At 37.6% G+C, this 25746-nt stretch overlaps 1 protein-coding gene across 50 annotated transcripts in view; it reads left to right on the top strand.

The window, feature by feature from the left end:
* The window catches only part of DTNB (dystrobrevin beta), a 239286-nt gene that overhangs the window by 18226 nt on the left and 195314 nt on the right, over positions 1–25746 (top strand). For 31 of the 50 annotated variants that reach the window (XM_070573165.1, XM_070573114.1, XM_070573129.1 and 28 more), the window contains 3 exons: positions 6427–6494; positions 16789–16869; positions 19807–20020. Coding sequence is in view for 48 of the 50 variants with exons in the window: in XM_070573114.1 (XP_070429215.1) it covers positions 6427–6494; positions 16789–16869; positions 19807–20020 (363 nt within the window). In the remaining 2 variants the exon portion in view is untranslated. Of the gene's footprint in view, positions 1–2214; positions 2322–6426; positions 6495–13559; positions 13620–16788; positions 16870–19806; positions 20021–25746 lie in introns of those variants that run through there. The other 19 variants (XM_070573146.1, XM_070573151.1, XM_070573157.1 and 16 more) reach the window with 4 other exon arrangements.

Below are 25746 nucleotides of genomic sequence, written 5' to 3' on the forward strand. Positions count from 1 at the left end.
CATTTCCCTTCTTCCTGAACAACTTCATTTAGCAGTTTTTTTTAGGGCATGTCTGCTGGTTACAGATTCTCTTAGTTTAATTTCTGAAGGATTTATTCTCTCAATTAGAATTCTAGTTTCACAGTCTTTTCTTTCAGCATTCAAAAATGTTGTTCCACCATCTTCTGACCTCCATAGTTTCTGATGAGAAATCCATAGTAACTCATATCATTATTCCCCTATAATAGGAGCTGGCAAACTATGGCCTGTGGGCTGACTGCCTCTTTATTTTCTAGGTAAAACTTCAACAAGGCCACACCTGTTTGTCTACATCTTGTCTATGGCTGCTTTCATGCTACGATGGCAATGCTGAGTGGTTGTGATGGAGACCGTATGGCTTGCAAACCTAAAATATTTACTGTTTAGCCCTTTAAGAAAAAATTTGCTGATCCCTATCCTATGGGTAAATTCTTTTATTCTAGCTTCTTTTAAGAGTTTTTCTTTCTTTAGTATTCAGCAGTTTGATTATGATGTGTCTGTTGTGGTGGATTTCTTTGGCTTTAACTTGTTTGGGGTTTGCTCAGTTTCTTGAATTTGTAGGTATGTCTTTCACCAAACTTGGCAAGTTTTTAGCCATTATGTCTTCATGTATTGTTTTAGCACTGCATCACCACACACTTCTTTCCTCCTCCTGGATTCCAATGACGTGATGGATGTTAGACCTTTTGTTTTTGTCTGCCACGTCCCTTGGGCATTATTCCTTTTTTAAAAATCTTTTTTCTGTTGTTCGGATTGGATAATTTCTGTTTGACCTGTCTTGAAGTGTACTGACTCTTTCCCTTGTCATCTCCGTTCTGCTGTTGAGTCCATCCAGTGGTTGTTCCCCCTCAGTTATTTTATATTTCAGTTCTAACATTTCCATTTGATGCTTCTTTATATCTTTTGCTTCTCTGCTGACATTTAATATTTTAGCTTTTGTTTCAAGAGTGTTTGTGATTACAGATTTGAGTGTTTTTATAATAGCTGCTTTAAAGTCTCTGTTAGATTACTCCAACATCTGTGTCATCTCGTCAGTGACATCTGTTGATTGTCTTTTTCCCTTGTGAGTTAAGATTTTCTTGGCTTTTGGTTTGCGAAATGATTTTGTATTTTTTCCTGGACATTTTGAACATTATAAGACTTTGAGTCTTCTTTAAATCTAATGGAGAATGTTGGTATTTTTGTTTTAGCAGGCACTGACCTGGTTAGATTTAGTCCATAGGTTTCTGTCCACCTTCTAAGGGCTGTGGTTCTAACATCAGTTCAATTATCAAATCCTTTTCAGTGCTGTTCAGGTGTGTGCCACCTATGATCAGTCTGGGCCCGAGGTGGAGGTCCTTCTGTAAGCTCACTTATCAAAGTCATTGGTGTGCTAAATGAGGTCAGATCCCTGAATGTGCAGGTTGGAGAAGAGCCTAGTATTTCAGAAACAGCTCTATGGGGTCGCTTTCCCACGTTTCTCCTGCTCAGCCATTGCTCTGGTACTTTCTGACGACTCTGAGCTCCCCTTTTCTGTCCTCTGGCCAGAAACTGTCTGCTTCTGCAGTTTTGCCACAATGACATAAGAATAGAGAGAGAAAAAAAGTAGCAGTGGGGCTCCTTTTGGAGCTGCAGCTAACTCAACAGAGAAGAGGGTTCATTTTCTTCACGTTTTTTGACTCCTGTAGTTTCCCAGGCCGGCTGCTTTTGCTGCCACTGCCACTGCCTCTACCACAGGATGGCTTCTTGGCTGGAGTGGGAGAAAATGAAGAAAAGGACCTGGGAAATTTCTCCCACTCTCTCTGGGCTTTAGTCTTCTTTCTTTTCTTCGAGCCAGAAGTAAAGAGTTTCTCCTGGATTTCTGTGTGTGTCCCACAGTGCCAGGTTCAGGGGTTCATGCTGTGTTTGAATTCAAGCCAGGAGATACGAGGGGAAAAAATGTAGACTCCACCTGTGCAGTGGTGCTTTGAATTCTCTATTCTTTCCCAATCCACCTGCTGTTATTTACTTTTCACAGACCTCAAGTATGTCCAGCATCCATTCTGTGCAGGTTTATAGTTGTATTCGATGGGAGAGTGAGGTTGGTATGTGCTCACTCCATCTTACCAGGATCTAGAACTTCCTGGGGCTGGGGTTTTATACCTTGTATCAGTCAGTCATCAGCTGCAGCTGCCTGTCAGCCCCTGTCGGGGTGAGTTACTTCCCCGCATTTCTCAGTAGGGGGAATTCAATCCGCTGAAGGCCATTTTCCAGAGAAGACTACATCTGCGAGAAGGTAGCAGCCAGCTCTCACGGCAGCTGGGGGATCTGTGAGGCTGGGCCAGGTAAGGGTATCTGGGCAGGGCATGAACTGTATCTGCTGTGTTACAATACTATTTTGTTACTTGCCTTTTGACTTTCATGTCTTGAGTATCTTTTCCTAAGTTAAGTGTACCTGCCTCATTCTCTTCAGTACCTGTGAACTATGCTATTTCTTTGTATGTCTCTACCATAAATTATTTAGCAGTTTCACATTGGATTTCTCCTCTTTTCCTTCCTCCTCCCCTTCCTTCTTTTCCCCTTCTCTCTCCTCTCTTCCCCTTTCTTTTACTTTTTAAACAAATAAACATATTTACTGGGCCAAAGGCAGTATGCATTTAACATTTTGGTAAATAATGCCAAATTGCCCTCCAAAATATTTGTCAGTATAAATTCACTAATCGTTTATGACAGTGTCTGTTTTCCCATTTCCTCCAAGGAAAGATATTTAAACATTGTAAAACTCTTTTAAGTACAAACTTCACATGTATTCAACTTTCTAAAAATTGTCAAGCAACATAGTGACAAATTAAAGCTTGAGGAAAACAACCACACCTTACAAATATGTTTTCATTTTCAGGTTTACTTCTAATCTTTATTCCTATACAGATATGACAGTTAAATAATTGTTACTGCAATATTGATACAGTTTCTTTTAATTTTATTGACACATCATAAGCTGATTAGCATGTTTAGATTTCATAATTTTTTAAAAAAGAACTGATTATAGTTAGCCTTACCCTATAGCTCTGAATTTTTAGAATCTTCGTATCTGTGAACAATTTTACAAACTTTTAAGAAAATGGATACATGAATAAAATTTCCTAAAGCAACTGAAACATTGGAAACATTGTTTCTGAAGTGTTAGTATCAAATCTTTGTGGTTGTGCATATCTCAATTATCTTTCATACACTGGAGTCAAATCTTGGGAGTTAGTTTCTGAAATCAGTGAGTACAGGGGAAATCTAATGTAGATAAAAATTCCTTTTTAATTTCCTCAGGAGCGATACCATGGTGGAGACCAACATAGAGTTCTTTCAGTAAGTCTAGCATGGCCAGTTTTTTCTTCATGTTGGAGCTGTTACTTTCTCTTTAGTTAAACACCAGGTGAAGAGTTGGCTTGTATTTAGGGCCTATATTTTGAAAAAAGAGAAGAAAAAGGGGTGCTTACTCTGTCAGAGGCCAGAGGGAACCAAGACTGAGCAGGGAGCTGCATATTCGCTTTCTTCCTCGCACGCTCCTGGGACAGACAGGTGATCCTGGTGTGGAATTGCCCATCTATTTAAAATAATTCTCTCTCTTTCGTGTAGTTGAGTTTATATTAGTTAAATGCAAGTGTAGTACAACTCCACTATAAGTTTTTTTTTTTTTTTAACTAGGTAGTTTTAACAACAATAACACAAAATTAAAACCCAATTTATAAGACAGATTTCTTAGAAAGTTTCTTTGTGCATTATTGGCTTATCAGTGTGATGACCGTTTCGTGATATCTCAGATTGTTCTGGTGTATGTTTTTATGAGTTGTTTGGCTCAGGTTTGTAATAATTGTCTGCGTGATTTAAAGATACCATTATTTTGTCAGTTTAGATCATTAAATTTCTAAAGTGCTTTGTGCTTTGTTAGTTTCAACAAGTCTCAGGACTTTCTTAAAAGAAAATACATTAAATTAAATAACATCCATCATAGTATCATTAAGTGCAAATGAGATTCTCCCTACTAGATTTATAAACTGCATGTGTAGTAGTAGTAATAAATAACAATAATAATGGTAGGAATAAGAATAGCTAACGTTAATGCTCTGCTGACCTTCGGCCAGGCGCTGTCTAAATGGGTTACTGCATTGAATCCTCTCACAGGAATGTAAGCTACATGAAGGTGGGGACTGTGTCTCTTTTATTCACTGCACTATTTCCAGTGCATCTAGATGTGCCTGCCACATAAGAGCTGCTCAATGAATATTTGTCAAATGAAGGGTTGTGGAGCATATGTAGTCATGCCATTTCAGCAATAAGGAGTGAATCTTAGAATGATTAAAGCACTTGCCCAAGGATAGACTTCCAGTAATGCAACTGGAACTCAAACCCATGTGGGATGATCTTTGTCATTTTGACAGTGGGGACATGCTAACCTAATTGCAATATTAATTACTATTGCTTTAGGTTGAGTTGGCATACTTTTTCTTAAAGAACCGCGTGGTAAATATTTTAGACTTTGCACGCCAGATGCTCTCTGTTGCAACTACTCAACTCTGTCATTGTAGCATGAAAGCATCCATAGACAATTCATAAATGAATGGGTATGGCTGTGTTCCAGTAAAACTTCATTAGCAAAAACAGGTGGCAGGGCAGATCTGGCCCGGGGTAGTATAATTTCTCTAGTTTGCCGTCCCCTGTTTAAGGTGATCTCTTGCTGTCAGTGCCACAGTAAATCACGTGTGCAGATGTGGGCCCTGAAATGGCGTGGCACTACGTCTAGTTTGGTGGTCCTCCAGGTGATCCAGATATTAGTTCTTTATATTAGTTTATATTAGTGTTTGTCAAGATTAATCTGGAAGTAAAAACAAAATTTTGATAATTGTCATGAAGAACTTAGGAATCTCCAGGAATTCTTAGACCCTACTTTGTGAAAAAGTGGTGTACGGAAATAGCAAGTATAGAAAAAGGATATAATAAGTGATGTTATGATATTCCCTGTTTTAGTCTGAGCTTAACATTTACAATTTTTATTACCTAGTGAGAGACCAGTTTTGGGACGAGGGAGTCAACTTTTGAGTATCTTTTTTTCTTTGTAATTACAGGCTACTGGTACCAACTCTTGTTTTTTCTCTAGGACCTTGATTTCATTAGATTTTTGTTGTTTCTTGTTGCTTTTTGTTTGGCTTATTTTCTTTCTGTTTAAAATTCTTTCTTCTTGGGGACAAATTGTTAAGTAACCATCATGTGTGTGTAAGCCTATTTGGTAACATTTCGATGATCTAGGAAGGGGCCAGTTTTAATTATCAAAATATTAATTGCAAAATGTTAAGGAATATATTCACATTTTAAATTTTCTTTGGGATATATTTATAACTAAACTTTCCCCAGGCACCTTGCTTTAATGGATATGTAAATTGTGTAGTCATTTAATTTCTGATTCTGACATATTTGAGATACATTATGTAAATCACTCCATGATTTACAACAGTTTAATCTGCTTAGGGAAATTATTTGGCTTATGCTAATTGTGTAAATATTTTTTTCTTCATAGAGTAAGACAGAGTTCAGCTGAAATTGTCACAAATTTTGCATCAATAGAGTCCACGCAATGAGCTATTTGTATTCTAGCCTTTTAGGCATAGAGATTTAAAAATAGGCATCTCAAAGCAACAATTTTGTAAGAAATTTAATGAAAGGTTTGGGATTCCACTCCACCTCTTCGGAGTTGTGTACCTTTGAGCAAGCTAGTGCTCCTTTCAAGGCACCTGTCTCTTCACGTCTAAAATGAGTATAATAATACTAATACCAGCACCTAGGGCTGTTGGGAGGATTACATAAGATAATGCTTGCAAGGGCTTTAACAAAGGGACTGGCCCAGCCCAAGTTTATCCATGTAAACTACTATTACCATGTGATAAAAAAGTTACATTTAGGAGTTCTTGAAGTTTGGGGATGAATATCTTTTTGTTTAATATTGTTTAATATAAAAGTAGAAGATTTTATTTATATCTTTTAGTATAAGCTAACTATTCTTATGCTCTTTATTATAACATTTCATAATAATTATTGTCTAAATTATATTTAGTGACATGTTTATCTGTGTGAAGCAGTAGGGATGTGGGAAATGTGTCTCAGCTAGTCCAGGACTCTGCAGAGAAAATAATCGGAGTTAGAAATAAGACATAGCCTCGTATTTTCAGCACAGGAAGCAAGTGTATGAACTCACTGAAGTATTGACTTTCTAATATTATGGAAGCTATCAAATAAAGGGACAATGGTTTATCTTTTACCAGGCTTCCACTTTATTTTGACTGATATTCTCTTACTATGTGCGTGTACAGCTTGGTTTCCTGTACCTCTTCATGATATAGTGATGAGCACTTGGTTGAATTGTCAGATTGTACAGTGGTTAATTGTATCTGTCTTTGTCTCCAGGATGATTGAGGAAAGTGGGAACAAGCGGAAGACCATGGCAGAGAAGAGGCAGCTGTTCATAGAAATGCGTGAGTCTTGAGTGCTTCTGAGGTCCTTGTTTGCATGTGTGGGAAGGCCTTTTTTTCTCCTGATCAAGTCACAGGTTTAATCAGTTAGAAGTTTTACGTTGCAAGCTTTAGAAAGAAGGGGAGTTAAAGAATCATGGGGGTGGAGGACCCCAAGCCAGTGTATATTTTAATTGAATTGACTTGAATTGCTTTCTTAAGCAAAGTCATAAATAATTAAGGCAGGACGTCACCTAGATTTTCTCTGAGTTTAAGGCATGCTAATCAATTTAGACCTTTTGCTGTAACTCTTTTGTTACCATGAGCTTGCAAGTGGTGATAAATAATAATATGTTATATACATTACCTTACACTAGATACACTTTCTAAGGGAGGGAGAGCTAAGTGTTCGGACAACCCTTAGGGCTATAGGAAAAATTAAAAGTGTGAATGTGTGCTTTGGTATGTTACTTTACTATACAATTTTAAATCTTCTGTTAAAAAATTATGTATTTATATAAAACTCGAACAAAGAAAAAGATGGCCTAGAGGAGAGAGGCTGTTTCCAGTATATGAAGGATTGTTTTGCTCTGCAATTACTTGTCTATGTGACCTTGACCAACACACTCACACTTGGTGCACCACAAATCCCTTTGCCACGAAATAAGGTTATTGGTTTGTACCTGTGATTGTGAAGCATTTTAAAAGCATTTTACTTTTTTTTTCCAAATGAGATTTTACAAGGACCCTCAACATGTGAGTGTCACAAAATTGGTACTGCTTAGTTGAAGACAGAGAGGGGAGGTGGGAGCCCAGCCTGAGATAGCCCCTGAGGTACTTGCAGAATTCTAGATTTCCACGTATCACAGAGTGACAATCATTGGATGAATTCTCAGAAGACCCTTCAACCGTCAAGATATTTTAAATCTTTAGAGTCTTAGTAATGGGAGGCAGAGTGTGACTCCCCTCAGATCTTTGTCGTCCTGTCAAGCATGGCCTAGGTCACTGTTAGAGGTGGCAGAGAAGAACTTGTTGGCATTGGGTAGGTGGTCGGGTTGGGTGATCTTTAAGGACTCTTGTACTTCTGGGTGTCTAATTGCTGATCATCCAAGCCAAACACCTTGAAGTTGCTCCCTCAGCCTCATCTTCCACCTCCAAAGAAATCACTCAGGGCAGCTGAGTTTTACGTCATAAGTGAGTCTCGAATCTGTCCTCCTACCTTACTGGCTCTGAATCCAGGCTCTGCAGTCAGGCTGCCTGGGTTTGGGTCTTGGCTCCCTCACTTACTGGCTGTATAACCTTAGGCAAGTTAATCTCTCTGTGCGGCAGTTTCCTCATCAATAAAATGGGAACAGTACCTACTGCATAAAATTATCATGAATTAAATGAGATAATGTGAGTAAAGCACTTGATGCCGTGCTTGACACAGATGGAAGGTATTTACTATGGCGAGCTGTCTTTATTATGAATATTTTTATCGTTGTTACTTTTCTGAACTAAAGCAATCAGTTTCTGATCCCTTCTTCTGGTCTTGACCCTCTCAAATCTGTGACTTATGAAGCTGCCAGATTGAACTATATAGATCTATGTTACTTCCTTCTTAAATCCCTTCAATTGTCCTCATCACTTTCCTGAGAAAGCCCAAGCTTCTAAGCATGCCCAACAAGGCCCTTCTGGCCTCTTTTTCCTTGGTTCCCAAGTTCCCTATTTCCCTCACACGTCTTGCGTGTCATTTCCCAGCAATACAGAGCTGGCTTTCCGGCAGATGAGGTTTCCATGTCCCTCTGCCTTTGCTCACGTGGTTGCTCCACCTTCATCTGATTTGTGGCTCCTGCCTACCCTTCAAGACTCAGTGTAGGGGTCGTCTGTTCCATTTAACTTTTAACGCATTTATTGAGAATCTGTATGTTCCAGGCACTATTCTAGATGCTAGGATTTTAGGGAGGAAGAAAACACAGCCCCTGACTTCTCTCATGTTGCTTACCTTTTAGTACGAGGAAGCAGACAAAATAGGAAACCAAATAAATGAACAATATAAGAAATGCCTGGAATGCACTCACACCGGCAAGTGAGAGAACGTGCCTAGGGTAGATATTTGAGGTAGAAATTGGGTATTTTTCAAAGAATTAGGTTTGCTGCTTAGTGAATGTTATCATTCTGACGCATAAACCTCATGTAAATTACCATTCTCTGTAACAAACTCAAGGATCTGGACAGTCTGGGAGATGTTTGGTGAGTGTGGCTTCTTGAGTCTATCCTATTTCTTCATAGGAAGAATTGCCTTGGTGGCAGTGGTATCTGCTGCTGGAAGCCTCATTCTCTTATTTCCAACATCATCCCACCCAAATCTCCAGCATAATTACCTTCTGTGGATGCTGAAATCACCTTTTGCCAGCCTCATTACTTGACTCTATCTTCTAGGTGTAAATTTAAAAGGATACTTCGAAATAGTTCATAACAGAAACTAGAAAATATGGAGAGTTGATAATGAAAATAGTATATATCAGAATACATGGAATGCAAAAATGGAAAATCACAGGCAAGTTTACTCTTAAATGTTTACACAAGAAAGAAAAAAAGGTCTGAAAATAAATGGCCTAAGTAATCCAATATAAGAAGTGGGAAAAAGAACAACAGAATTGCCTAAAGTAGAAAGAAGAACATAATAAACATAAGAGTGCACAACAATAAAGTGGGGAACAAAGATACATGGAGAGGACCGATAAAGCCAAAACTTCCTTGAAGAAACCAATAATACTGACAACATTTTGAAAAAGAAAGAGTAAAATCGGAATCCATGAGCGTGGAGGCCTGGCGTCAAGTATTTTGAAGAGTCATCCAGAGAACTTTTTATTTTAGCACCAGAGTTGAGAACTACTGTTCTAACTTATAATCTTTCATTTTTCTTAGTAATTTTCTATCATGTAAGAATCGTAAACTACCAAATTATTTCTATATGATTTATTCCACTCTTCATAAATATTTATCAAGTTACTGGGGCTACCAAGATAAACAGATGTGATCCTCATTCTCATAGTGCTTAGAGTCCAGAAAATAAAATATTAAGCAAAGAAAAAATAAACTGTTTTCATCACTGTTCATAATAGGAAATTAAAGATATTGTCTAAAAACAGAAAGGACTAAGAATATTCTGTACTTTCCTCAATTTTGCTGTGAAGCTAAACTGCTCTAGAAAAATAGTCTTTTTGAAAAAATGATATAGTTACCTACCTATGTAGAAATCTATAAACTAACCATTTAGTCTAATAAAAGAGTGGAGAAAGATCACTGGATTCAAAATTTACATACTAAATAAATAGATGACTGTCTAAAAAATATTTAGCTTAATTGGGCTATAGGTCAGGGAATGAGGGATTCTAGAATCTTTGAATTTGTTGACATTTTTTGTTATGTATTTTTCTAAATAGTCTATGAGTGCTTGAAAATAATGTGTATGATTTCTGCATTATTTAGATCAAGCTTGTTACATGTTTTATTCAAATTTTTTTTGTCCGTATTGATTTGACTGCTTCATTACTGAAAGATGTTAAAAATCTCTGCTTTGATCATAGATTTTAAATTTTTTCCCTTTAGTTCTGTCAGTGTTTTTTAAATTTTTTTTAAAGATTGGCACCTGAGCTAACATCTGTTGCCAATCTTGTTTCTTTTCCTTCTCCTTCTCCCCAAAGACCCCCAGTTGGTAGTTGTATATTCTAGTTGTGAGTGCCTCTGGCTGTGCTCTGTGGCCTGCCGAGTGGTGCCATGTCCGCACCCAGGATCCGAACGGCCGAGACCCTGGGCCACCAAAGCGGAGCGCACGAACTGAACCACTCGGCCACGGGCCAGCCCCCTCTGTCAGTGTTTGGGAGGTTTTGTTTTTAGATGCATATACATTAAAATGTTATATCTACCTAGGAAATTGAATGTTTTGTCATTATGTAGTACTTTTTCTGGTAGGTATGTCCTGTTTCGAGTAATGCTTTTTTGCCTTGAAGTCTCTTTTGTTATATGTTAATATAGCTCTGCCAGCTTTCTTTGGTTGCATGCCTAGTAAAGTATTTATCTTTGCATTCTTTTAAAAAACTTTCTGTATCCTTATGTTTTATGTGTATCTCCTGTAAACAGCGTAAGGTAGGTTATTTAAAAAAAAAGACAACCAATGTGACTGACAGTCTTTGCTTTTTCACTGAAGACTTTATTCTCTTTAATCTTTTTTATGAATACTGATATATTTCATTTTTTTGTTTGTCTTATTTTGTGCTTCGATTTTTCTTTTCTCTATCCCTCCCCCGCCCCCTTTCTTGCCTTATCTTAGACGAATTGAGCTTCCTTCCTTCCATTCCACTTTTTCCCTTTATTTGGCTGTGAGTTGTATTTTCTTTTTCTGGCTGTCCTAGAAATTTTAACATCAATTAATTGAAGTCCAAAGCTTATCAATATTTATAACTTTGTTGATAGTAATACAAGGATATTAGAATGCTTTAGAGTACCTCCTTTATGAAATATATGCTATGGTTAGTGTTGTCTTTTTTAACTCCATAGATTAGACTTTGTTATTATTTTGCATAGTCAATTTTTGTTTTATCCAACCTATTTGGTTATCACTTTCTTTGCTCGCCGTTATTTTTTAAAATTTAAATCTAAATCTTGGTGGAGCCAGGCACGTGTCCCTATCTTTTCCCTTTGTGGGTTTTTTTCTTCTTTTATTCCTAGTTCAGCCCCTGGGAGAGTCATCCTTCAGTGGTCTTGGCTTTATTTGTACCTTCCTCTCTGCTGGGACCCCTGGCTTCATCTCTGATCCCCAGGATTTCTAACTGTACTGCCAAGAAAAAATAAGGAAGTCAGTTATGTTTATATTCATTACTTATTCAGACTAATATTCTTTTGGAAAGTGTTTTTCTTTTTTTTTTTCTTATTAAAAATGCTTGTAAGGGGCCAGCCCAGTGGCATAGTGGTTAAGTTCACATGCTTTGCTTCTGCAGCCCGAGGTTCACAGGGTCCCTGGCACAGACCTAGCACTGCTTGTCAAGCCATGCTGTGGTGGCATCCCACATAAAATAGAGGAAGATTGACACAGATGTTAGTTCAGCGACAGTCTTCCTCAAGCAAAAAGAGGAAGATTGGCAACAGAGGTTAGCTCAAGGCCAGTCTTCCTTACCAAAAAACAAAAACAAATACAAAAAAACCTTGTAAAAGTTTTGGACAATTCAGAAATATTATATTTACATTTATTAGATTTCTAATCTCTTCTCCCCTTTCTCTTCTCTCCTCCTCATCTCCTCGGTTAGATTCCTTTTGCAACAAAATACATTTACTTCCTTACACCTCCCATGGGCCTGCTGAGCTGCCAGACCAAGTCCTATGGCTTTGTAGAACGCAGTGTGGAATTCTCTGTCCTACTTGAAGAAGGCTAAAAGCATCAACATGTTTACACAGGAGAAGGAGTTTGCCCCCACTGCTTTTATCGTCTCGCTCTATCAGCCTTTCCTTGCTAGTGTCCAAAATTGTATAGTTGTCTAAGCTTTGACTTTCCTCGGTATATTTTCGGGAGAAAGCAGATCAGAGTTTTTTATAGCAGCAACACAGGACTTCCTAATTTTCAGTGATTTATTTGTTCAGTAAATATTTCATGTACTAGTTTTGTTGTGTCCCAGTTTGGGGCGTATGAGAGTGAACAACACAAGGATAAAATAGGCTCTGCCTTCGTGAAACTTGGTTTCCTGGAAATGGAAACAAGGAATGATGGGGCAGTAGGAGCCGTGACGTGGGAAGCATGGGGAGTCCAGGAAGGGTTATGGGAGGAAGTGGTGTCTAGGCTGAATCAGCCCCGATGTGATGAAGGAAGGGCTAGAGCAGTAAGTAGCGCTTCTGAAGGCCCAGGGCTTGGCATGTTTGGGTAATTATATGAAGTCACACTAACTGGAGTTGGATGTGAGAGAAAAGTTTGAGAGGTGCATGAACCAGACCTTTTAGTTGAGTTGGGTAGTCCTCTGTTTCCCAAACCTACCTTGATTATAAGACTCTCTAGAATGAAGATTCCAGGTTCCTCTCCTGGATACTTTGATACAAGCTTCTGATATAGGCAGATACAATGAAACCCTTGCATTTGACTCTGTTTTCCTTGGGATTTGGTTATACCGTAGAATATTCACATCTCATCCTCATGAATGAGGCAAGCCATAATGTAGAAAGAAGGGTTAATCCTTTCTTAGCTGTACCCCATCTTTCTCCTGTATATCTTGGGTACCCAGTGTCCTCATATTTTCTCCTCTTTGTTCAGGAGCTTCACTGGGCTCTCTAACGGGGCCCAGATTTCTGCCTGGGAATTTAGTTAGGACCCTTCGTACCATTTCTTGATAAGCTTGAAACATATTGCCTGACATTAGTATTAAAATGACATTTTACTGTATTTCTTATAATGAACTATTCTTGAAATGAATGATGATGAAGTGAAGAGTAATCATTTCTCGTTCAGAATCCCCGATGGGATAATATAATCATTTCAATTTCTTCACTGGGGGCTTTCTGTTCTTTTTTTAATGTGTCATACTACCATGTTTTCTGATGAGGAAGTTGACGTGACACTTACATAAGGGAAGTATTTTAAAAGTGAAGGCTATTCTTAGAGGCAGTGTATAAGGATTTTACTTAGAGAAACCAGAAAAGGTGACTGCTTCAGAAGAAGGTAAACATATGGGAAGTTTGAGAACCTGATTAGTTGAATGTTGGGACAATAAGATTTTAATAATGTTCTAAGGTTATTGATTTTGTCTTCACTTTTAGAAATTATTTTGAGATTTGGAGTGCTGTTAGATTTTTTAAATGATATTGTGGCAGGGCTCCCTAGAATTTCTGAATCCTGTGCTATCCCACTGCTGTCTCTACCTTTTTTCCCACTGGGTTTAGAGGGATGTATTTTCACAAAGAACAATGGCAAAGGAAGGCAGAGTGATACTTGATTCTTGACTAGCACCTGAAACTTCAGTGTAGAGATTTCTGGCAAACTGGGCTGAAGCATATGGAGTTTCCCATTTTCCTAAACTAGATGGCTTTGAACTTGTGTGATATCTGCTCTATTTTGTTTTGCAGCCCCCAAATCTGACTCTAATTGCACTGGAGAGAGAGTCTGAAGAGAGTGCGTTATACCAGGTGCACTGACTTTTTCCTGTAGTTACTTCTCCACTAGCAGATGTGCCCTAATAAATGTCCTGCAATCTGATCAATCTGATCAGTAATCTTTCTGTTTGGTCATTTGGGGATGGAACTTTCCCAGCTATTCACATTAGTTTTCTCAGAAAAATATTTTATAAAGATAAAGGTTTAGGCATTAAAATTATTTATCTACAGTGATTTAATGACTGGTTATTTTTTAAATGCCCTTTAACGTTTGTCACACTTCTTTCTTAAAACCATTGTTGTTTTTTTTTTAAGATTGGCACCTGCGCTAACAACTGTTGCCAGTCTTCCTTTTTTCCCCCTGCTTTTTTCTCCCCAAATCCCCCCAGCACATAGTTGTGTGTTTTTTTTTTAGTTGTAGGTCCTTCTAGTTGTGGCACGTGGGATGCTGCCTCAACATGGCCTGACGAGCGGTGCCATGTCTGCGCCCAGGATCCGAACCAGCGAAACCCTGGGCTGCGGGGAGCGGAACACGTGAACTTAACCACTCGGCCATGGGGCTGGCCCCTGGTTTTTGAATAATTAATACTTAATAGTTTCAATTAAAAATATTTGGGTTGATATAATATATTAAACTAAATGAGTAAAAGCAAATAGGACTGAATAAATTTAAAAAAGAATTGTAAACCTTCACTCTGAAAACTACAAAACATTGTTGAAGGAAATTAGGGAAGACTTAAACAGGCGGGAAGACGTCCTGTGTCAAAAGATCAGGTGATTTAACTGTAAGATGGCAGTATTCCTAAGGTGATTCACAAACTCAATACAATTCTCATAAAAACTGGCTTCTTTGCATAAATGAATAGGCTGATCCTAAAAATTCATATAGAAATTCAGGGGCCCCAGAATAGTCCAAACAATCTTAAAAGAGAAGAACAAAGTTGGAAGACTCACACTTCGTAATTTGAGAATTTGGAATTTGCTACAAAGCTAGAATAATCCAGATTGTGTAGTACTGACATAAAGATAGACATATAATCAGTGGGATAGAATTGAAAGTCCAGAATTAAACCCATACATCTATGGTCCCTTGATTTTTTTCACAGTGGTGCCAAGATCATTTAAAGAGGAAAGAGGAGTCTTTTGAACAAATGGTGCTGGGACAAATGGATATCCACATGCAAAAGAATGAATTTGAACCCCTACCTCATATCATGTAATAAATTAACTCTAAGTGGATTGTAGATCTAAATGTAAGAGCTAAAACTATAAAACTCTTAAAAGAAAACATAGGTGTAAATCTTCATGACCTTGGATTAGGCAAAGCCATCTTGGCTATGACACCAAAAGCACAAGGGACAAAAGAACAAATAGATAAATTGAATTTCATCAAAATTAAAAACTTTTGTGTTTCAGTGGATACAACCAAGAAAGTGAAATGACTACTCACTGAATGGGGGAAAATATTTGCAAATTGTTTATAAGGGACTTGTATCTACAATATATAAACAGCTCTTAGAACCTAATAATAAAGAGCCAGCTCAATTGAAAAATGGGCAAAATCACTGCTAAGGGCAAGAGATTTCTTTTGGGGATAAAGAAAATGTTCTAAAATTGATTGTGGTAGTGGTTGCACGACTCTGTAAGGACCATTAAATTGTACACTTTAAATGGGTGAATTGCATGGTATGTGAATTATATTTCAGTAAAGCTGTTATATTAACAAAAGAAAATAGGACTGTATAGTATATCTAGAAGAATAGAAATTTTGTGAGAACCAGGTGATGGAGGAAATAATTTCAGTCATGGCATCAAGGTAAAGGTTGATTGAAGTGAGAGTAAGAAACCCTTGCTTTACTTTTTGGTCAATAAATATTACTTTCACCAAAAACCTGAAAAAAATCCTTCCCTTTTTTTCTATACTGTGAAGCGAGCGGAAATGAGAGATACCTGTAAATATTGGTAGAAGGTAACTTGTGCCAGTTCACTTTCCCTTTGTTGAGTCAAAAGTTGCTGCCGGGTGTTGTGAAGGCAGCATAGCTGAAATAAAAGGCTTACGTTGGGGGCCAAAGGGCTCTGAAGTGCCCTTAGAATCCAGACTTTGTTTATAACAAATTTTGAAATGAGAACAAAGTTTGATTTATAGAATCAGGTTACTTTAGGATTTGTCCTAGTTACTATGGCTGTATATCACTTAGCCCCAAATGCTCATTTATTGTGTTTATGCATTTTGGGGGTCTATAATTAGGATAACATCCAGTGCCGATGTCTTGACTTTGCTTCATGATGTTTGAAGTCTCAGCTGGAAGACTTGAAGGCTCAGGGCTGGAATCATTTGAAGACTTGCTCACTTACGTGTTTGGCAATTGACGCTGTCTTTTGGCTGATGGACTCAGTTCCCCTGCATATGATCCTCTCTTTGTGGCCTCTCCACATCAGCTAGTTTGGGCTTCCTCGCAACATGGCATCTGGGTTCCCAGGGCAACATCCCGAGAGAGTGCGAGCAGGGCCCACTGTACCACCTTTTATCACCTATCTTCAGAAATCGTGCAGTGTCACTTCTGCACATTCTATTCGTTGAGGCAGTCACAAGGTCCTGCTCAGATGCACATAGAGGGAAATAATCTTTAGTTCTTGATGAGGAGGGACAGTATCCTAGGAAGCACATAAAATACTGGTCTGGAAATACCATTGTGGCCATTTTTGGAAAAATACAGGCTGCCATAGACCTGGAAGGGGCCCTTAGAGATCAGCTTGTCCAGTTCCCTCATTTTACAGATGCAGACTTTGAGGCCAAGAGGAGGTATGTGTCATGGCCGCAGTCATGGTCTGTGGTTGGTGGTCAGGCTGGGGCTGGAACTGAGCTCTCCTGACTGTAGGCTAAGGTCTTTCCTACTATACCACCTTGCCTCCCTTCCTAAGATGGATAGTTCATTCACTCATATCGTGAGTGTTCCTCCTCTCAGAGTTTTCTTAGCCTAGCAGACAGGATAACATAGGCAAAATTATTGGCATAGTGCTTAGCGTGGAGTGGACATGCAAAAAGTGTGCCTAATCCTTTTTCCCCACTTTGTATTTTATCAGAAGGCCTAGTTGACATGTTATGTATAGACTGTGCCGACACAGTGGAGTAGAGTCACTTCCCAGCATTTAGACATTAAATGGTAAATCACCTTGGACTTTTTATTTGCCCTTTTTTCAGGTGCTCAGAATTTTGACGTCATACGACTGTCAACTTACAGAACAGCTTGCAAATTACGATTTGTACAAAAACGATGCAACCGTAAGTCATTTCTACTCATTTCTGTAATAGCTGGGTAGAGCTCTTGATAATATAAAAGAAATAAATATCTTTTAGTTTGTAATAGAGAAAAAAAATCAAAACCTTATGTGGTAAGGCTAAAAATCATTTTTTTAAACTTTTGTTTTTTATGTATCTGGGTGTGTGTGTGTGTGTTGATTTAAATATATTTCTGTGGGTTCTGGTCAAAAAGTTTGAAAACCACTGTCCTAGGGCAACTACTGTATTTTTTTTTCTTTTTTGCTGAGGAAGATTTGCCCTGAGCTAACATCTGTGGCCAGTCTTCCTCTGTTTCGTATGTGGATCGCTGCAACAGCATGGCTGGTGTGTGTTTTAGGTCTGTGCCTGGGAACTGAACCCAGGCCACTGAAGCGGAGTGTGCTGAACTTAACTCCTAGGCCACCAGGCCGGCCCCAACAGCTACTGTTTTTGTAATTCTTACGGTAATTATTTTTGAGAACTGTAGTCTATGTGTGGAGTGTTGAGAGTCTGAACCAGGCTAGCGGCATTAGTAATGTAAAGTAAAAGATGCGTTGTTCTAGAAGTTTTATTTTGTCACCTATGATTCTTCAATCCAACTGAAAGTGTTTTTTTTGGGGTGTACAGTATAAGTAGGAGTCAAATTTCAGTTTTTTCCATAGATATGTTCACCTGTCCCTGCACTGTTTATTGAAAAGACCATTCTTTTTCTTCACTGCTAAAAAATCTTTTCCTCGTATTCATTGAGGGAAACATACAAGAATGTTCTTAGCAGGGTCCACACATGAGAAGATCTGCTCTTGGGCACTCGTGTTCCATTGATCTGTCTGTCTGTTCTTGTACTGATAACACTATTAGAGCTTTATAGTAAGTCTTGTTATCAGGTAGAGGAAGTCTTCCTACTTTGTTCCGTTTTTCTTCTTAAGATTGTCTAGGACATTCTCGGCCTCTTTCCATTTATTTTTATGCAAATTTTCGAATCAACTTGTCAGTTTCTACTAAAAACAAACAAAATAAAACAAGAACTCGGCTGGGATTTTTTCTTTCCTGTCTTTTTTCAAGTATAATTTACGTATAGTAAAATTCATCCTTTTAAAGTATAGTCCTGTGGGATTTTGTTGGGATTGCGCTGAATCTGTAGACGAAGTTGAGTAGACTTGACATATTTCTGACGTTGAGATTTCCTCCTGTGAACATAGTATGTCCCTCCATTTATTTAGGACTTTAATTTCTGCCAGTTATAGGGTTTTTTTGTAGAGATGTTGCATATCCTTCATTGGATTTCTCCCGAAGTCGTTGATGATTTATGATACTGTTATAAATAGTATTTTTAAATTTCATTGTCTGTTACTGATATATAGAAATACAGTGACTGGGGCCGGCCCGGTGGTGCAGCAGTTAAGTTCGCACATTCCGCTTCAGTGGCCCAGGGTTCACCGGTTTGAATCCCAGGTGCAGACATGACACCACTTGTCAAACCATGCTGTGTCAGGCATCCCACATATAAAGTAGAGGAAGATGGGCACAGATGTTAGCTCAGGGCCAGTCTTCCTCAGCAAAAAGAGGAGGATTGGCAGCAGATGTTAGCTCAGGGCTAATCTTCCTCAAAAGAAAAAAAAATAAAGTGACCTTTATATCTTGACTTATATCTAGGAATCATTCTAGACTGAAATATCAATTTTAGTCGTTTATCTGTAGAATTTTTATGATTATCTGTGTATAATTTTGTCATTTCTGAATAATGACAGTTATATTTCTTCATTTCCAATACTTATAGCAGTAATTACTGCATATTTATATTGGTTAGGACCTGAAGTACAATGGAAATGATGATAGTGGGCATTTCTTATCTCATTTCTAATATCAAAGGAAAGGCTTTCCACATTTTACTATTAAGTTATATGTTTGCTGCAGTTTTTTGTAGATACCCTTAATCAGATTAAGGAAGTTCCCTAGTTTGTTTCTTCATTTCTAAAGATGACTTATTTTAAAAATTGTCTTTCTGCTGATGATTTCTAACTTAATTTCATTTTGATTAGAGAGCATGGTTTATATGATTTTAATTCTTGGAAATTTGTTGATATTAGCTTTGTGACTCAGAATAAAGTCAATTTTTATACATGTTCTTTGTATTCTTGAAAATAAAGCATGCTAGTCATTGGGGGCAGTACTTCATATAGTGCCCATTATGCCTATTTTGTGTGTTGTAAAGTTTAATCATCTATTCTGTACTTACTTCTTTGTATGTTTGCTCTCTCACTTACTAAGAGAGGTGTGTTAATATCTCCTACTAAGTTTGTGAATTTGTCTCTTTGAGTTTCTGTTAAATTTTGCGTTAGGTATTTTTGAGGCTATTGTAGGGAGAGCAAAACTTTACTTCTACCCTCTTAGGGTCTCTGGTTGGGCCCAAGAATTAAATTGACATAGGACAGATCAACAGGGGAAAAGCGTACAGGTTTTTACATGTACCTGGGAGCACCCATAGGAAAATGAAAACCCAAGGAAATGACTAGACCTGAGTGCTTATATACTAGGGAACAAAGAGTAGCAACTGTGGAAAAGTAACCAAAATATATGGGTGACTAAAGGAAGATAAGAGTTATTTTAACAGAGTCGGTACAGATGTCTCTTGACCTCAATTCACTGTCTCTGGTGATAAGAATGTTTCTTTCCCCCTGGAATAGGGAGAGCATCTTTCACGTGGGAGTTTTATTTCCTGCTTTCGAGAAATGAGGAGTTCACAGTGCCCTTCTTGGCACCTGCTGTTTTTAAGTGTCTTTTAACTCAAAATAATCCTCATGCCAAAGTGTCATATTTTGGGGTGACATATTTTGACACCCTCCACTGTTCTGTTAGATAGAAATAAATGTAAAGTTCTTATATCTTTCTGATTAATTAAAACTTTTAAATTGCTGACAGTTTATTTTCTTTGTGTCTTAGTCCATCTTGTTGATATCTGGAACATGATCGAAGCCTTCCGAGACAATGGCCTTAATACGCTGGACCATACCACTGAGATTAGTGTGTCCCGCCTCGAAACTGTCATCTCATCCATCTACTACCAGCTGAACAAGCGCCTGCCTTCTACTCACCAGATCAGCGTGGAGCAGTCCATCAGTCTCCTCCTCAACTTTATGATTGCTGCATACGACAGGCTAGTACCTTACATGCTTACTTCATTTTAAGAACGTTTTACCTAAATCATCCTTCTTCCACACTGCCTTGCTAAGGGTTGTCAACGTAGGATCACAGTTCAAAGGGAAATTATTCAGTGTAAGTCTCTTCTAAAGACTGGTGAAGTGCCAGAGTGCCTTGCTGTCCTAGGCATGTCACATGGTAAGCTCTGTAATATTGTGCAGAATCACAACACTTGAGACATATTGTTGGGTAACATTTTAGGCACCTTAATATAGCTGGTCTCTATGCAGAGAAAGATAGCTAAGTTGTGAGCTTTATTATGAAGCTTTCTATTTGATTTTTAAACCTAACCTTTCTTTATAACACCAAATGCCCCTGGACTATAGTATCTTGTTTTCTCTTTATTTATGTTTAGGAACCTATTTTAATTTTTTTCAGTGCAGAACATTGTCTGGTAGACCTTACAACAATGGAAGAATACTATTTAAATATACTCCAAATTAAAATCGAAATGAGTTGCTGTATTTGTATTCATGGAGAATTAAATTGGTATTATAAAAACAAAAACGAAATGATGAATATTAGAAGCACAGAGGATAATGGATATATTCCAGGAACCAAGCATTCAGATTTCTGATCCCTGCTATATTATCAACCGTCTGATTTGGATGGGTTAATTCTCTGCTTCATTTTATCTCTCTGTAGACGTACTTTGAGTTCATACATCTCTAGAATGCTATTAATTGTACTTTATAATATTGAGGATTCTGTGAGTTAATAGTGAAACTATACGAGTGTCAAAGCCAAGCCACAACATAGGCACTCATTAAATTCACAACATTTTAATAAGATGTTACAAATTAGATATTCTATCCATTTAATAGGAAATTATTTCAAGCAATTTGAATTTTAAAACAAGGGTGTACATGAGACATAAGTCTCACAATTCTAATGCCATTTTTTAGCAGTTTAGGTTAATGAATCCATAAGGCTAATTTTATACTGTCCAAGGAATCACTGTTTTGATCCAAAAACCTTAGTAAAAACCATTAGTCTGTGGTGAGTGAGCAGCACCTTATCATGACACTGACTCACTGAGTAAATCAGTTCAGGGTTGCACAACATAAGTTACTTCAAGAAACAGTATTTTTTTAAGTCAGAAATAAAAATAATCTTACTGTTTAAAGATGGTAAAGATCATAAACTTTGATTCTGTAATTATATCAAATAAGTTAAATACCGTGGCTAAAGAAGGGAGGAGAAGGAAGAGTGAAGAGATGGCAGAAGGGAGGGTGGGAAGATCAGACGGAAGAGAAGAAGGTACGGAGTGTCCTGGGACATGTTCAGAGAAAGCTGGACACGGGCAGAAAGAGACAGAGGAGAAATGGACAGGAATCTGGTGAAGACAGGTCAGTGGAAGGGCTCACTGAAGAGAACCAGGAAGAACAAGAGTGAGTGAGTGAAGGAGAGTGAGGAGTGTAGTATATCGGTGGTGAGTTTAGTAATTCTTGAGTCATATCTTATTTAAAACTTTGACCATGGACATAAGAATAAATCATCCCATCTTTACTAACCTTGAAATCTTTATACGAAAAGAGCTTATTTAGCTCCCCAGAAATTTGAAATTGACTTTCACGTACTGGAAAAAAGAAAGGATATGGTTATCAGGATTTTATTTTTGAAACTCAGGGCATTTTGTTGTTAAATATTTCAAATAGTAGTCTTTTTATTGGTTGGCCACTTTATTACTTATGCTGGAGACTTCCTTTGATGTTTAAAATATCTACTTACTTATTTGAATCTTTTCAGAGCTTTTGTATTTCATAATTTCTTAAAGTTAAAGCTTGAATGCAGCAATTATTTAATTATTCTTAAGTTCCGTCATCTCCAAATTCAAAGTCAAATTTTTGACCAGATGGTGTCAGATTATTATAATAGATTATAAGACCCTGAAGCAATAGTCAGGAACATAGTATCTAAGACTTTCTTCCTTAAGTGTGTATTTTCTTAGGAATTAATTATTTTTAATACTAAAGATTTTAAATATTTCATATTTGCCAATTTTTAATTGAAAAGTACAAAGAACAGAATTAAAATATCTGTGTATAGGGTCTTAGCAAAAGCTATGAGGAATAGCTCAAACATTCTGACAGCCCCATTTTTCCCCTTATCAGGTCCTCAGTTCTGCCTTGTTGGTAGTTATGTGGTCTGGTCTGAAGGTACAAGTGATGCTTTAACTAACTTTTTCTTTTTTTTCCCCTCTAACGAGGATATCGAAATTCCCAGCATGAAGGACAGAAAATCTTCCTTACTCTTCTTCAGTTGAGCCGATTTCATAACTTAGGGCTTGTGGTTTACAAATCCGCTTTCTATTGCAGCCTCTGTGCTAGTTCAGTGTCTTCACTTGGAAGCAGTAGGAAGCCTGCACTTGTGGGCTTGTACAGTAACAGGCATATGGACTCATGTAACAGAGGAGCCCGGAGGCAGGCCGCCCTTGATCTTTGTTGCATCAGGGCTCTGGTTCATTTCTTTGTAGTGGTCTTGGCTTTGCTCTCCTCTTCTATCAGCTTCATCCCTATGCTGACTTCAAAAAATGCCTGCTAGCATCTGCTAAATGCTTCCTCTTTCAAGTCTAGATGGGGGAGAGCCAGCTTCTTTTAACACCAAACAAAAGTACCTGAGCCTTCCTCCAGAAATGTGCATTTGGGCCGTGTCTATGTGGGTGTTAGCACTTTCTAGCTGAAACAAATCACGATTTGTGCCTCTGGAGCAGAGGGTAGTTTGATTATCACCCTCACCACGTCTTGCTTCATAGTTGGGGATTGTTGGACTGGATATGAGGAAGACGACCACGGTCTTCACCATTAAACGCCTTGCCCTGCGTCATAAACTTGTTACCTTTCTTGTTAGATGGCCCCACTCTCCATCCAGTTCCTTAAATCTCAAACCTGAGAATCACCTTAATACCTTCTTCTCCCTCTGCCCCCAAATCCGGTCAGTTGCCACGTTCTTTCATTTCTATCTCTTGACTATCTCTCAAATCTACATGCTTCTCTTATCCCCACTGCTACCATCAAGGACCACCAACATCAGCTTTTCCCTGAGCTGTTGCTTCTAATTGATTTTTTTGCATATACTCTTTCTTCCCTCATTCGTGCTTAGAAATAGTACACAACCATTAACCCACTATCTAACCCAGGAACTTGAACATTGACCATACCTTACATTGATCTCTCTTGTCACATCCCACTGACTTCTGCCTCGCTAAGGGGAACCCTATTCTGAGTTTGTGTTATTACTTCTTTTCTTCTTAAAACAATTTTTTCACATATATAGGCATAAACAGAATATTGTTTAATTTTAATTATTTTTACTAGTTATAAAAAGTGCCATGCTATATGTACTGTTATCTAATTTATTTTTTCACCTAGTAATCTATTTTAAAGACTCATTTATTTTAAAGACTCATTCATGTCACATGTAGCTGTAGTTCACTTTTATACTAACAGTGAACAATATAACAGTGAACACATTCTGTGTGTTGTTATGGCATTTTGGTTTTTCCCAAGTTTTTGCTCTAAGAAACAACACTGCTTGGAATATTCTTATATGTGTCCTGGTCCATGTGTACAAGTGTTTCTCTTGGTTCTAAACTGAGGTATGGAATTGCTGAGGTGTGTGGTATGTGAAAGTTCAGCTTTAGAAGATAATATCAGGTTATTTTTCCAAATTGTACTGATGCGTAGATCCTTTTGATCCACATTCTGTAAGGCTTGGAATTGGCAGATTTTAGTTTTTGCTAAATGACATCTCTTTGTTTCAGTTTCCATTTTCTTGATTAAGTGTGTCTTCATGTGTTCATTGGCCACATATGTTACTTCTGTGAAATGCCTCTTCCTGACTTTTGCCCACTATTCTAATGTGTTGTTTTTTCTTTTTGTATTGATTTGTAGGGCTTCTTCATATAATATAGATAACAATCCTTTCTTCGTTACGTGTGTTGCACAGATATTCTCCCAATTTGTAGGTTGACTTTTTACTTTTCTTAAGATATCTTTGTCTTAAAATGTTTTATAATGAAAAATTTCAAATATATACAAACATAGAAAGAATATTGTAATAAAACTTAAGATTCCTGTCACTCAGCTTCAATAATTATCAATACATGGCCAATCTTATTAAATCTATATCCCAAGGCTCTCCACCTCTATGTTCCCCTCTTTCCTGGCTTATTTCGAGGCAACTTTCCCATGTCGTTATCATTTTATGTGTAAATACTCCAGTACATACATAGTCTGTAAGATGGGGTTCCTTTAAGAAACTATTACCACAATGCCATTATCTCACCTAAAAGTTAACAAATATTTGTTAATATCTTGAAATATCAGCTTTCTCATTTCACTAAATCTCTTATAAATTTTTATTTTTATGTTTTAATTTGGTGCCAGCTATTGATTGGGCCGTAGTGATTTCTGACAAGAGACTTATTTTTTTAGAAGACTTATTTCATTTTGAATTGCGGCTCTGAACTTTTCGTATTTTAATCCTGATAGGGCGTTCTTCTTGGATAGTGACTGTATTCTATGTTTTCTACTCCCTGTGTAAGAAAGAAAAATGTTCTGTAGTGAGTTTCTGAGAAGTTCTCTTTACACTTTATCTGGCTATTGAACCTTATTTTTCTTGTAATTTTTTTAATCAATATTTGTTTTGCAGATGAGTCTGTGGCCTTCACCATAAGTGTTGGTTCAGAGAGATGATGAAATCCCACATTAAATGGAACAAACCTATAGAAAATCATATATGTAATAAAACTAGGTTTGGATAAAATCTTCAAAATATATCAGTATTGAACATACCAGTGAAAAGCCCAGGGTTATTTTTTACCATCTAAAATAACAGTAGAAAACACTTTTGCTAACTTGAACAATCTAAAGATTCCCTTAGGGTAAAGACTTCTATATATCTAATTTATGATGGATTTATATGAAAAAAAATACCTATATAGTTTGGAAATATGATTAAGAACTATTTTTAAATCTTGTTTTAGCGGTTTAGGTTGGATATATTTGAAAGTTTCTATAGTTCCATATTAATACTGAATGCTAAAAACAAAACAATAGAAACAAAAAAGCAAAAAAACCCACCTAGTTTATTTTAAATAAATTCAGATGTATTCCTTAAATTATAAATAAGCCCCACTAGTATGTTTTGGAATGGACGTTGCTGAAAAAAGATATTAGGTTATAGTCCTCCTCATTAGTGATTTTTAAACAAAAACATAATTTCCTGGGAGGCACAAACATTTCGTGTGTTTATGTACAGTGTTTACTCATATCCCTGCTTATTCTTAGATGGATTCAAGATGACAAGAAAAAAAACAAATAAAAATAGGGGAGAACTAGTGCTGAATGGGAAGTTTTTGATGGCCTCAGTAATAGCACATTTAGCTCTTACGAGGATCTGATCATAGCCGTTTTAGGAAATTTCCAGGAGATGGTGGAGAATGAGCCAGGGGTTTCAAATGTTTGAAAAAGGTGACATGCTAAGAGGAAGCTAGTGCAAGACAGGGAGAAACAGCCGCTCTGGTGAAGAGGCAGAGTGGAGCCCACGCGTCTGCGCTGCGTACCCTGCCCTCCTGGATGCTGCGGTTGCGTGGCTGTCGTGATGTGATGTGTGATGCAACGCCAGCAAAACTAGTTCACTGAGCCCCAGTCTAAGTGGTTGTGGCACAATTCTTCAGGG

This window comes from Equus przewalskii, chromosome 14, assembly GCF_037783145.1.
Source record: "Equus przewalskii isolate Varuska chromosome 14, EquPr2, whole genome shotgun sequence".
Classification (NCBI taxonomy): domain Eukaryota; kingdom Metazoa; phylum Chordata; class Mammalia; order Perissodactyla; family Equidae; genus Equus; species Equus przewalskii.